Consider the following 14,733-nt stretch of genomic DNA (forward strand, 5'->3'; position numbering starts at 1 on the left):
CTGCTTTGTTATAAACGTTGTCTCTGGTTCCTTTCGCTTAAAGACAACCTTTCCAGTGACTCCATCCCTGGCAACGAGTCCCAGCATGGCGTTCAGTCCATATCTGAGCCACATGGGCCCAGCCGTGGGCCTGATGCCGGAGCTGCTGCCCAGCACGCCCCTCCTCGTCCCCGGCAGTCCCACCAGCCTCACAGCGATGGGCAACGGCACCTCGGCGCAGAAGCACACTCGCACAGACAAGCTGGAGGTATGCAGCCCATGTGCAGTTGTTGCGTTTCTAAGTTTAGTCGAAGCTCGATGAAAGGGAGATGTTGACCGGCGTTCCCGGTGGCCCTGCCAGGTTTGCAGAGAGTTCCAGCGCGGCAACTGCACACGGGGCGAGAGCGACTGCCGCTACGCTCACCCCCTGGAGGCCGGCATGGTGGACTGCAGCGAGAACTCCGTCATCGTGTGCATGGACTACATAAAGGGCCGCTGCAGCAGGGACAAGTGCAAGTACTTCCACCCGCCGGCTCACCTGCAGGCCAGGATCAAGGCTTCACAGCACCAAGCAAGTCAAAACACGGCGTCCGCTCCCTTGGTGAGTTCCTCCCTGGAATGCGACAGGAAATACTTCGTCCTTGTGACCATGCAAGATGTTGAGATATTTTCTACCATTCTCTAAAATGTTGAGATAGACACTTGAACCTGAGTACAATAGTAACTAGTTTAATTTACTCAGTTACATTTACTTGATTAGCTTTTTGAAAAAAAATGTTTTAGGAATATCTTTACTGCTCTGCATTCTTTACTTTTACTTGAGTAATATTCAAGTTGGGTAGTAGGTAACTACTTACATTTACTTTGGGTAACTTGGAGTAGCTTTATAGGGAAAAAATACTTTTAGGAGTACTTTACTGCTCTGTATGTTTTACTTTTGCTTGAGTAACTTCATTACAAAGTATCACTTCTCTTACTTGAGTAAAATTTCTGGATTTTCTCTCCATTGTAAGTAATTTCACTGAACGAAGAACAAACTTGTTTTTTTTATTATCCAGAAATTCACCAGACACAGACACACACACTTGCAGTTTTTGTTAAAGTTTCATAAGCTTTATAATAAAAGAAATTTATTTATTTTGTATTTATGATACCCATAAATACAGAATGTATACATTTTTATTTGTGTTTAAAACATTAACATTTCCATATTATATTTTGATATGTCTGATTATGTAATTTTTAAATATCAAATGATTTATGTTTTGATCAGTTACTCAGTACTTCAGTAAACTTTCTACCAAATACTTTTTTTTATTATTCTTTTATTACTCATTTCTTGGACATCTACATTTTACTTTTACTTGAGTTAAAATATTTTGATGTATTGCTACTCTAGAGTAAAGGTTTTGGCTGCTCTACTCACCATTTTGTTCTATTCTATGTTTATACATTTCTGACTGACGTCGGTCCTTCGCTGTATCATTAAATCATAATAAATACTTATGCATTTCCAGCACATGTATGTAAACAAGAAACAAAACTTCCTGATCACTGGATTAAGATTATCTTCTGTTTTTCTTGTCATTTTTGTTGCCTAATGCTACGTACTGAATTTCTGCTTGCTGGTTGTGTCTATTTGACCTGACATAAATCAAAAATAGCTAAATATATCTCAGGGTCATGTTGTCGTTGCATCCTACAGCAGTTTAATCTCATGTGGATAATTTATTTTTGTTTTTCTCATTTTAGTGCCTCCTTTTGTGCAGTCAGAAGCAATACCCCTTTTGGAGAATAAAAACTTGCTTTTATTCTAATTTTTATTTGATGTTGGTGTGGTCCTGCATCCATTCAGTTCACATATTAGGTTACAGCGCCCCCTTGTGACTGTAAAAATGTTTATAATCTCCTCATGAGCCTTAGGAGAGACAACAGTACGGGCTTGGAATACATTTTAAGTATTTATATTCTGTACAAACAAAGTCTGTTGAAATCCTTTCAGTCTTTTTCACACTTTATTTCTCCACCTGGCCAGGCTTTAGCTCCAGGCGGCATGCAGTCGCTGCCAAAGAGGCCGATTTTAGAGAAGAGCAACGGTGCTGCAGCTGCAGTCTTCAACCCTAGCATGTTCCACTACCAGCAAGCCCTGGCTAACATGCAGCTCCAGCAACCAGCCTTCATCCCCACTGGTGAGTCTCTGGGTGCAGCAGCAACATCCGGGCCCAGCAGGCATGCTAAAGCAAAAACATCACACTTAAAAAAAACAAAGGAGGAGACGGACATGATATGACTGAAAAACTGTGACATTTATAGTATTTTAAGGTAACATCTCTTTTGTGACATCATGCAAAAGTAAAAATAATTCAACTGGTTTCCTGGTCTGGTTTCCTTTCCAGTGGGCAGTATGGCTTAAACATAAAATGTAATCTTTTTTATACCAAATTTGATTTCTGATTTAAGTCAATGTTTGTTTCTCTTACTCTTTACCCTTAAAAAATTTTTAACAACAGAAAATATCTTTTAAAAAACTGGTTTTTATTTCAATAATTCCCTCTGTAAGTTAAAAGTCGAAATAAATTGAATCTGTAAAACGCGTTTGTCATCCAAGATGGTAATTCTCAAACTTATTGGTGAAAAAAACTTCTGATTTCACAAAAATGTAATCTTCCAAAACAGAAAAATATGATTAATCAATTAAATCAATTTATTGCCCTGCCCTACTTTATGGATCCGTGAAGGTGCCAGCATTAAAGCATAAACGTTAAGGTAACGTCACGCCGCCATGTTGGTCAGGAACGGAGTCTCTGTCCCAGACATCAATGTGTTCTGGTGCTAAATTCATGTATTCACCCCGGAACATGAGGCAAAACGTCTGATGATTGGTAAAAAGTTATTTTCCATAATGAAATAACTTCCATACAAGCATGGACTGAAATGCCATTCAGCAAAGAAGTTGTGAAACTAAAACAGAAATGCTTGGCCACATTTGTAGCAAAACGGGAATGTCACAGAAGACAATCTCTGAAGTACAGAGGTGGCAGCTTTGTGTTTTGTGGCCGTTTTACTGCAGGAGGGAATTGAAAATTGAATCACGAGGAAAGAACAAAACATAACCCTAACTTATGGGCTTGTTTTGTTGCTCCAGCCCTGACCATGAACTTGTCTGTGCACCAAAGTCCTGTGGAGTCAAATATGAAATCCTCTGACAGCTGAAAGTGACAGGTCATTTAAGCAAATAACCCATTGCTGCTGAAAATGAGACTCATAAAGTCTAAAGGTGCTTCTACTAGCTGTTTAGTTTTATTTTTAATTCTGGTGTTTTCTTTGGTAAATGAATCGTCAAAGTGAGGAATTCACTTTATTCCTACAAATATTCTCTCATCTGGGTTCATGCTGACCTGAGTTTTAGTGCCATTCCATTCATTTTTCTGGTTTAATATGATGTTGGTCGACACTTTGCAGCTATTCAAAAGGCTTTCCACAAGGTTTTCTGAGTTTGTTTAAAGGTATATCTGACAGCGAGAAGGTCTGGCTCGCGGTGTCCACTTCAAGTTGCTCTAATATGCAGGCCAGACTCTCTCATTGTCTTTAGTTTGTGCTCTTGTAGGAACATGAAGAGCCCATCCCCAAACTGCTCCCTCAAAGCGGGGAGCATAAAATTCTCTAAAGAAACATTGGTAAGCTGCTCCTCCTTTGATGCAATGCAGCCGGGCAAGTGCTGCTGCCAGACGAGGCTCGCCCATGCCATTGTCAGACTGAAGCAAGCTTCGTCACGCCAGGGAACACTCCTCCATTCCTCTACAGTCCAGAGCCTCCCAACTTTAATGACCTGATGATGTAAGGGTTGGATTGAGCAGCTCATCTGAAGACCCTTAACTAACACCACTAACAGCTGGAGCTGAAATATTTAGGGTGCATTCACTCCAGCCCTGTTTAGAAAGTTTAGAAAGTCTGGTTCGCTTGTGGAGGTTTGAATGCACAGTCAAACTTTAATTTGGGCCAAACAAGCAAACTCTGGTCCGTCTAAAAACCTCGGTCTTGGTTTGGTTGAAGTGAACTCTCTTCGGCATGTATAAATGCCAAGCAGACCGGAAACCACTCCTAAAGCAGGAAGTGGACTACAGCGGTAGCCGGGGATTCTGGGTAAAAACAACCAAAACAAACATTGAGTCTAGAGCTAGCAGGAGAAATTGCTTGTGGTTTTTTACCAAAGACAGAAGAGAAATTCTACAACTGCAAAAATCTGATGCAACTCTATTTTTGTTTGCATTTCTAGAAGAAGGAAGTGTCTTCTTTACAGGTTTTGTGTTGTTTCCTTCGTTGGGTTTTGGTGCAGCGCCCCCACAGGCGAGGAGGGGAACAGGTCGTTCAAAGTGTTCGGTTGGTTTGACACAGTTCAGTGATAAAGAAAACCACACAAGCTACAAATGTAACAAATGTTGCTATTTTGGTCCCCAATGGAACTGAATCTTTGTGAAAACACCATTACTAGCGATGAGATTTAACAACTGGACTTATGCGGCATCCTATGATAATCAACACTATAGATAACATTTTCACACAGCAGACAAATGTGATGCATATCCGACTTTTTCACAGCACTTTGAACGGCTCAATTCGATATTTTCATTCCCCAAAAAATCTGATTTTTCCCACTTCCATGTGTAACACTAAATTGGATGCTTATCCATTTGTTTTCAGATCTGATTGTAAACGTTCTGTCTGCAGTCTGAATTAAAGTTCCCATGTTTTATTTTATCCAACTTTACTGACGTGAGACATGCATCATAATTCTGCAACAGAAGTAGCCAAACAGCCCATCCTTACATTGTCTTCTAGCTGAAAATTTGTATTTTTAATGGCTCTTTTCCATATTCATACCCAGTTCATTGAATACAATTATCAGATTCTCCAGTCTGATCAGATTGTATGGTCGTGTGCCTCCTTGTTTGGTTAACTATTTGTTTGTTAGTATTTTATTTGATAAGTGGTTAGCTAATGAAATATGTATTTTTCTTTCTCTTCTTTTGTTTGCATGTCTCCTGATATCCGTTTAAACTCACCTTCATCACTATCCCATGTTTTTCTTTTTTTTCTTTTATTCTGCACATTTTGCCATGATAACCATATCATTCCTGTTCCTCCTCCCTCCCCTCCCTCATTCCCCGTCCTCTGTCTTTCGTCTGACTCGCCTGAATTAAAGTTCCCATGATGCACGGTGCCACCTCCACTGTTTCGTCGGCCTCGACCCCCGTCACCAATGTTCCTTTCGCTGAATCCGCCGCCTCGAATCAGGTTTGCTCTTTCATTTCAGTTCTGTTTTATTTTAGCTCTGTAGCTCACTGTCTCTTTTTATTTAGTCGGTTAAAGAAACCATCTGCTTGTACTGAGTTCTGTTCACATTTCATCTGTCGTCCCTTTTTAGTCTTTTTGTCAGACGAGCCAATTAAAACAGGAAATTCTTAAAGTGGGAAACTATTTTATCAGGAAGTCTCTTAGATTTTTTTTAACCACATCACATCTATCTTACTCTGTGACCTAACAGGCTTTCATTAAACCTCAGCAGAAATGTTGCTCATTTTCTCGGGAAACGACATCTTTTAGTTGATGTAGACTTTCGATTCTTTGCTTCATCTTATCAAGATTTGCCTAAATTTAAAGCAACAATCTTAATCTTAACTCTTGAATGATTCTCTTTGTTCAAAATGTTCTCTAAAAATCTCCCAGCCCTCCACAGAACATCTCTATTTAAGCTGAGATTAGGAGTAGTTTTATTTATAAAAATAAAAAAGTGAAAACCAGGTAGCATTTTCTTTCCACTACCTCGTGTCTGTGGCTGGTTTTGACATGAAATCCTAAGAAAATACATTAAGGTTTGACTTTGTTACGTGATAAAATCTGAAAAAATTCAACGATAGGGAATACTTTTGCACGGCAGTACACATTGTCTCTAAAATAAAAGTGAAATCAATCATTTACAAAATGGATTTTTATTTTTATCTGCCTGCTTAATTAATTAAAATTATTTATAAATCTAAAACTATATTATTGTCCAAAAGTTTAAGGATGAGTAGCTGCATTTTTTAAAGCGTTCTTGATCTATATTTCTCTAGGTTTTCTGAAGATCTTCCAAGAGATTTCTTGGAAGTTTGACAATCATGTCCTTTTATCTGACATTGTTGTGAGTATGTTGTAGTTATGACTACTAATATAAAAAGAGGAAGTGTAACTAAGGGCCATCATTCTTCCTCATCGTTCTATCAACCGTCGACTGTATGCCAAGAAAAAACTGTTTTTAAAATAATGTTCTTATTAAAGCCTGCTTTTAATAAGATCCAAGAATCCTGTTTAGCATCTTGACTCATTTGTTGTATGTAAGCAAAAGTGACTCATCACTTGAGTTTGGGGCATTTTTATGCTTGAATTAATTCATTTTGCAAACCAAATTAATTATCTGTCTAGCTCAAGTACTGGACTGGATGGGAATAAAAAGATAGCAAAAGTTATACATAAGAAAAGATCTATAGAAATATGTACACCACTAAAAATCCAAAGCGTATTAGTCAAAAAAGCACAAGTCACTCAGATTTGGTTGAAAAAGTCACAATGATTAACTTATAACAGTCGTCTGTTCCACCCTTGACTCTGACTGCACATCTAAACAGATTTCTCTACAGACGTTGCTGTCAATTCTCCACAACAGGTGATCACTATTAGTTGTGATTTATTTTTATCAGCTTCCTTTGTTTCTGTATTGATTTTGTGATGATCCTGTCACCTCCTGTTCCTGTAAAGACTTTTAAAATCGGTCCATAAACGGCTCCATCCATTATTACTTCCACACAAAGATTTGCTGCTGTGTGACGTTTAAGTTCCTCTTCTGCACATGCGGGTCGCTTTTGGGTTGTAAAACATTCACACAGACTTCTGTGTAAAACATTCACACAGAAGTCTGATCACAGTTGCGCCATTCAGCAGTATGAACAATAATGCAAAAAAAAAAAATCTGATTTCAACAAAATCTTGGAAATAAGCATCAAGACCTGCTGTGTGAACGTAGCCAAAGGGTTCAGAGCGTTTCTTTGGTTCTGCCACCGTGACTCTTCATCTCAGTGTATCAAGTTTTCTTTCGTAATACTTTGTCGATATTCCACTAATGTAAAAAAAATCCCCACAATTTCACAATTGTGGTGCTTCCATTAAATAAGAAACACAATTAAAATCACGCTTGAATAAAGGTAATCACGTTTATTCAACGTGATTGGTATTCCTACCACTTCCTGTCATCTTCTTTGTCTTTTCCGGGTGTTGATCATGTGACTCATGTGATGCGAAAAAAAGACAATAATTTCGATACAGCTGAAAAACCACCTCCTCCCTGCTCAAAACCTGTTTATCAAAAAACTTGATTTTTATTAAAATTGCCATGTCTCCATTAAGCAAATTTAATCTTGTAATTCCAGTTTGTGTAACTAAAAGCTCCATGGAAACTCATTGCTGCACTTACAGGAAACCAGCCAACACCAGTGTGACCAGCAAGTGCAGTTAAAGCTTCAGAAATGCACATAATCACTAAATCTCATTGCTCCCCGTTTCTTTGCTCTCTGCTTCTTTCAGTAGACTCCTCCGAGCTTCTGACCCCCGACCCGGTGGAGCTGCAGTGCGTTCCCATGGAAAACCATTTCTGCCCCGTCCCCAAACTGCTGGTGGCGGCTCCAGTGGGAATAAACTCAGTAAGCCTTTCACGAAACCCCAGTTAGAGTCCCTGAAAACCTGCAGCTCTGCAGCAAACATGTGCCTCGCCCACAGTGCGCACCGACCAAGTGTCGGTGTGAAACGTCTTATACAATGTTTATAAAATAAAATAAAATTAAAAAAGCTGCAATGGTTCACGCAATACAAGCCTGAACTCAAAGCTGCTTCACTGCAGCAGTAACGATGCATCCTGACGTGATGAGCAATAGAGCTCCCTCGTTCTGACAGCCATACACACACCACACCTTAAACGTGTGCACACACACACACACACACACACACACACACACACACACACACACACACACATTCAAGACTCGAAGCCCTTTATGGGTTGCAGCCATTACCTGAGGCAGCCCAACACACCTGACTGATCCAAAGTAAGAAAAGTTCATTCTGGATACTCAGAACATTGGAGCTGCAAATGGACCTGCTGCTGGTCTTCAACCATGACTCGTTTTAAAAATGAAAGAATGTTTCATAACATGTGAACATTTATGTTTCAAGACGGCTACAAATCTCATATGTGTTGCACCATGTGTTGAATATCATCCAGTTTATTCTCATCCGATGCCTGATGAAACGTCAGAAAGAAGCTGTTAATTTGTTTGTGCCTTTGAGTTTGTCCTGCTGAGCTGCAGAGAAGACCTGGTTTCTAAAAAGGATTTTTTTAAAAACTAAACAGCAATGATTAAAGAGATGTCCACATGTGAAATTAAAGGCAATACCAATTTCAAGTTTGCTGCATATCAGCGAGTGGCTGCTAGCGGAGGACGATTGTATTAAACAACGAAGGTTTATTTGCAGGATTTAAAGGTTTTTGCCTGATTTTAAATATTATTATCTGGATTAAAGCAGCAAACGAGGCATCATTAAACATGTAAAATTAGGTTGCATTCAGTATAACTTATAGAGGCAGATGGGAGGTTTTCTGACCCCCTTCACACCAGATTAAGACGAGCCTACTGTAAACCATTTGGGACAAAATTCAATCCAGGGCCGGCCCTAGGTTTTTTGGGGGGCCTAAAGCAAAAATTTATTTGGGGGCCCCTTACCATTACAGGAATTTCAATCCAGATTTGGTGTAATCTGGGAGAGAAGACAGAGTTTAATTGTCTGACCTTTAATTCAATCCAGGATAATTATATCATTATTATGTATGGACAAACCAAGACAAACGGAAAGTAAAAATTTTACTTTTAGCATTAATTTGTGACTGTAACACAGCAATTAAACTATAAAGATTATTTTTGCAAAGTTCTTTAGATCAGGTCCGTTTGCAGATGTAAATATATTAATTAATCTATCCTGAAACCAAATTAAAGAATGAAAACAATCTTACTAATAAAATATAAAAAGCACATCGCTTGCCAGTTTGCAGAATCCCCCTCTATTTTTTAAAAGGTGGAAATGCATTTATAGGTTGAGAAGAAATGTTGAGCGTCAAAAACTAATCAGAATCAGCTAATTCTGATATTGATGTTTTTTTTCATACAAGACAATTTGAAGGAAAATCAGGCTTTCCAACACCATAAGACTAATCGCTAATGGGGAAATATTTGACCTGAAAATAATTGCAGACCACAAAAAGTGTAATTTTGTCCAAATTTAAACGCAAAATAATTGTATTGCCAATATTTTAATGTATTTTACCTGTTGAACTATAAAGTAAATGGCCATACTTTAATAAAACCAACAGTAGTGTCTAATTTTAGTGGAAAACTGATCTTTGTAGATTTGAGGCATGAGAAAATGTTTTACAGATTTTAATTAGTTAAAAAAAGGCATTTTCAAATTTTGAGTGAAATGTTTTGTTTTTTTATTTGATTTGTTTTTTATTTGGTTTCGAAAAACATTTACCAACTAGAAATGCAAGTTTATATTTAAAACAGTTGCCATATTTATCCTAGTTTTAAAGAATAGATCCAACCACGTCTGCTTTTGAGGAAAAGGTGCCAACTATGAAATTAAAATGAAAGCAAAAACATTACCAATACTTTGTGATATACCTAACATTTACTATTTTTTGAAAATTATAGTTTGTTAGCAAAAATCTCATCCAAAATGCTAAAATGTGTCCATTGATATCGACTCTGTGAGCTTTTGAGGCCAAATTTGTACCAATGTTTAGTTTAAATTGGAGCCAGCAACAAGCACAAATGAGGATAGACACAATTTGGAGGTGGTGCGCCCCTTGTCACAACTGGCTGCAGTAGCTTAGTGAAGAGGCCTATTTGCTAGCATGAATTGATGCAGCAAGGTAAGATCTTTAAAACACTTTTCTGCCAGTAGCGTCACAATAACGCTGATGATTTTAACCATCATGTTCTAAATTATATCCTCCTTACCAATCCCACAATACTGAGCGTCGATGTCCGATCTTAGTCCAGTGTGAAGGGGGGATTCGGACTGTGGTCTCGAAAAACAAACTGCCTTAAATAATGTTCTACCTTTGGGGGCCTGTCTCTAGTTCTGGATCAGACCACTCTACTATTAAAAGTTTCTTGTTGGATCTGTTCTGTTTGTGAGGTTTTATAGTGCAACAACTAAAAAGAAAGGGTTTGTTAGTTTTCATTCTTTCAGTATTTCATTTAAAGAACTCATAATTGTTTCTGTCTTCTACATAAATCTTATAATAAATCGATTATAATCCTGAGTCAGCTCAAATATTGCAAACTGTTAACACTGACACGTTTTCTTCCCATCTGATGTCAGCCATTGCACAAGGCGGAAGCTGGATCTGTTTCCTAATGTTGTGCCTAAAGTCTGTATATGCAAGAAGTTGCCCATTTATCGCAATACCCAAGTTAATTCCTCCAAATAATGTGCAAATGTTGAACACAGAGATCCATCTTAAAAAAGAAATTTCTTTGTGGTATTATTAGTTTTATGCTGCTTTTTAAGTAAATAAGTGGCACAAGATTTATTGTTTAAAGGCACTTCAGGGAGAAATCTTAGAACTTGAAAATGTCGTGTCCGACTTTATATCATCACCTTTTCTACTGCTGTGTCCTTTCTGTCAGAAGTCGTCAGAGCTGAATGAAAAAGGATTAGAAGAGGTAGGAAATGGAAGAAATAAATCAGACGTTAGGGGTAAAAAAAAAATACAAACACACCTGTTATTTTCACTGAAATGAACTGCTTTCTTTGTCTGTGAGACTGAACTTGGAAAAGTGGGCGGAAAGCATTTTCATTCTAGTTCAAATGTGCCTCTTTCAAGTCTCCTTAAACCATCACTGTCGAAACACTGTAAGAACTACGAGTGCTCAAAGATGCATCGCTCATTTAGTATGTTGCTAATGTTGTACGAAACCACGTCTAGTTTCTTCTCAGAGACAGCTGTGCTGTCTTATTGTCAGTGTAATAAGTACATAAACCAGTGAGGTGAGTGGTGGGGGCAAAATGTGAGAAAATGAATTTCACACAGATTTAGTTGGTTTTCAGTGCTGCAGATGTTCCAGCATTTCCATTTTAGAATAATGTTGATGTGTTGTGAATGTACCTAATGCAAAAACTATACATGTGCCCCCCTGAACGACAGGCATGCTGAAATGTTACTATCACCATATATAAACTATTTCAGAGGTACCATGATGATACTGTGTTAAGATGTATAGAAATGTATGTATTGTTATATAGATTTATATTTAATGTCATTACGTGGTGTGGCTACAAACAGAAATATTTTTCACCTTTAGAAAATTTAGATCAGACTTGTGCTGTTTGAGGTGCAAATGCAGCAGAAAATAATTTCTTTAGAGAACACAAATTATAAAGACGTAAACAGGTTATGTATCTGTAAGAAACTTTTTTGGAAATGTGTCCAAAGTTTATTTCTGTCAACTCACAACGTCTCTCTTTGAACTTTGCTTTGCAGGTCAGACTTTAATTAAATGTTTAATTGCCAAAAGTAAGACTAAATTTAAATGTGAAGTTGTGGATGCTCAAAAACTTACATGCATCTTTACAAACTTATGTATACTTGTAGGTCTAAAACTTCATTTCAAGCACGTCTTCTTTGGTTGGTCCCGTATTTAGTGGAGCTTGTTTTTTCCATCTGTTTTTAATGTGGGAAAAGGTGCGCTAAAATCAAATCTGCATATTTGATAGACAAAGAGAAAGTCAGTGTGGCACACTTAATTCTAACATAAAATTCAGTTCATCCCTCTGTAGCTTTCACATTCTCCATTCATCCATTTTTTTCTCTTTTTTATTCTTCCTTTTCCTTTCCCATCTTATGAGGGAAGATGACAGAGAAACTGCAGCAAAACTGCAATTTCATTCTGGTTTTTAGCCCCTAAACACTGAATTATGCTTATTAGTTTTCCACATTTACATTTAACAGAGAAACACAGACTATCAGTAAAAAATGTTCAGTAAATGTTTCTAATTTTTAATTAATATGTTTTAATTAACTTGGAATAATCTGACCTTAAGCTGTCAAACTGAACAGTGTCTTCTCAGCTCTATGAGGAAATTTTTATTATTTGAGGAATAAAACGCACCTATTAAAGTAAATAAAAAGTCCCCTCTACAATTATTGACATTTGTGTCAAAAGATGTCACAGTTTTCAACTAAAAACGTTAGAAAAATTATTCCTTTAATTCAAGTGCTTTTATTTTTTTTTATCAGTCACAGTTATTTTTACCTTTATGATTTTCTATAAAATAACTAATTAAGTGAATTAAAAAGATATTTTTTCCTGATGTTAAAATGACAAATGTCACTTTTAGCCACTATTTAACACGGGAAAGACAAGAGAACATGCCGCTCAAGTGAAGTTGTTGTGTATTGATCTACATAAGACAGGAATGGCTACAAGAAAGTAGCTTCTCTCCTAAATTAGCTCATATTTACTGTCAGAATAATGGTTAAAAGTTGGAAACAACTGGATTGGTGACAAATAAGTCACAGAAAGCAGGACAGTAAAGAAGATGGGAAAATCCACAAAGCTCACTGTTTGAGGAAATCAGTCAAGTTTGGCCTCACAAAGCCTCCAAAACGAGAATTTACTTCAAGGATTTTGTGCCAATAATTGTGGCTGGTGCTGCAAGTTTGCACAGTGAGTCAAACTGGATGTACTTTACAAGCCTATCACTTCAAAATGAGCAGCTTAATCTTCTCACAGATCATTCTGAAGTCAACAAAAACAGCTGAGAAAAAAATATTTTCATGCCAAGAAAGTAAAAAACTCACTCCTCTTGCTAAACTGCTTGAATTTTTCCCCCACCATTGGAAGCTGACACGTTTAAATAAATGTCACACCTTATAGTTTAAAAACTAATTCACATCAAACTGCAAAATAATATAAATGAAAAATCAATGGCAACAAAATGACAACATGGCTACCTTTCTATTATCATATCATTTTTATTCTCATAAACTTAATTACCTGTTTTATTTGAAAAAAAAAAGGAATGTCTAATTAGCTTGTATTGTGCTTGAATATTTTATATAGACAGCTTAAATCCTTGTGATTTCCAAAGTCAGGTCAGGTTTTGCTTTGTTTGCTTTTGTTGGCCATACATGTTTGTCTTCTTGTTCATTATGGTTTTTTCAGAAACAAGAAAGGACTTTTAAAGCAAACGCGTTTCTGTTAGCGAGGTAAAGAGACTTTTTGGACAAACTGTAAAGTCAAACTAATTCACCTCCTGCAAACCAAACAGTCTGTCGCTGCAGAGCTTTTGTTGGCAAGTTGTGTTTCAGTTTGGGCCAAAAATAGAGTCCAGAAGTCTCTTGATGTCCAGCTGTGCTGGGTGATGTCAGTCCTGACTAACATGTACAAGAATGTGTAATGTTCACCTCGTTTGCACTTATGTACATAAATAATCCAAATTTATTTTGAATAATACAGATAAAAGAGATGATTAAAAATAACCAATCAGCGTATTGTTAGCGGTGTGTCTATTGTTTTATTACAGTGTGAAAACAATTGAGGTATCTGTCCTTTTGTTTGTGTGTTGGTGATGACACGCATTAAACTGTGTCAACTGTAAACTGTGTTTGGTTTGCTCCGGAGAAATATTTCTTTCATTATTCTCTAACATTGAAAAGAACAGGTGGATTACCACAAAGTCTGCAATAACTTTAGGAGATCAGTGCCATCTTTGCCCTTAGACCCATGTCATTATTTACAACATGTAGGAAAATCACCTCCTGAAGCTGAAAATAGCCAGAAGGAAAGATAAAAAAAAAAAGGATGAGCAGAAATAAAAAAAGAGGAGAGCGCGTGCCGGATGTGCTTACAGGGTTTAAATTTGAAATTCTGATTTTACTTCTGCAGAAGCATTCTTACACAGACATGATTTTATCAGAAACTGACATGCCAAGCGATTGCGTTGCTGTTGGAGCGAGTGATTTTGTTGCCATGGCTCCGGTCCATGTTGTGGATTGATTGAGTCATGCAGCTGAATTGGTTCACAGCTCTGCGACTGCTGAGTGTTGAAATGGATCTCTGATCAAAGCAAACTCCTTGATGCTTCAGTGGTTCTTTTCATACTCTCAGCATCTCCATACTGGGGCTTTTTTTGTTATTTTTACCACTTACAGGTGAATAATTTCTCAAGTTTATGTATTGTCTGTTTGCTGTTATTGTGCCTTCATAGTACAAAGTGTAATTTTTGTTGAATTCACAAACAACGGTAAACTGAATGTGTGTATGGTTATTTTTTTTTCCAAGTCTTTTGTCTGTGCATCATTGCGTTTTGGTATAAGTTGAATACAAAAATCACAGACTGAATGTCGGCCTGTTGGAGGCGAAGAAGGCCTAAAGCTGTTGAGGACTAAGCCATAAGAAAATCTTTCCCGGACGCTTTAGGACAGACTGACTGCTGTTTCTAACTCATCTATTGTTTCATTCGGCTTTCTGCTTGTGGTGCTTGTATGTGCTGCTGTGCTCCACGCAAATTTACTTTGCACTGTATAGGTATTGAGAGTTAATGTGCCTATAATCAGTTCTGCTGTTTCTGTTTGACCTTAAATAAAACACATCATGGTAA

At 37.4% G+C, this 14,733-nt stretch overlaps 1 protein-coding gene across 3 annotated transcripts in view; it reads left to right on the forward strand.

The window, feature by feature from the left end:
* The window catches only part of mbnl3 (muscleblind-like splicing regulator 3), a 34,656-nt gene extending 19,923 nt beyond the window's left edge, over window positions 1–14,733 (forward strand). The window contains exons 4-8 of one of the 3 annotated variants that reach the window (XM_014991207.2): window positions 44–247; window positions 341–580; window positions 2,015–2,168; window positions 5,183–5,274; window positions 7,600–14,733. In XM_014991207.2, the coding sequence (XP_014846693.2) occupies window positions 44–247; window positions 341–580; window positions 2,015–2,168; window positions 5,183–5,274; window positions 7,600–7,617 (708 nt within the window). In that variant the 3' untranslated portion in view covers window positions 7,618–14,733. Of the gene's footprint in view, window positions 1–43; window positions 248–340; window positions 581–2,014; window positions 2,169–5,182; window positions 5,275–7,596 lie in introns of all 3 variants that reach the window. The other 2 variants (XM_014991208.2, XM_014991203.2) reach the window with 2 other exon arrangements.

Source organism: Poecilia mexicana, unplaced genomic scaffold (assembly GCF_051168715.1).
Source record: "Poecilia mexicana isolate PSO_F unplaced genomic scaffold, ASM5116871v1 scaffold_10, whole genome shotgun sequence".
Taxonomy (NCBI): domain Eukaryota; kingdom Metazoa; phylum Chordata; class Actinopteri; order Cyprinodontiformes; family Poeciliidae; genus Poecilia; species Poecilia mexicana.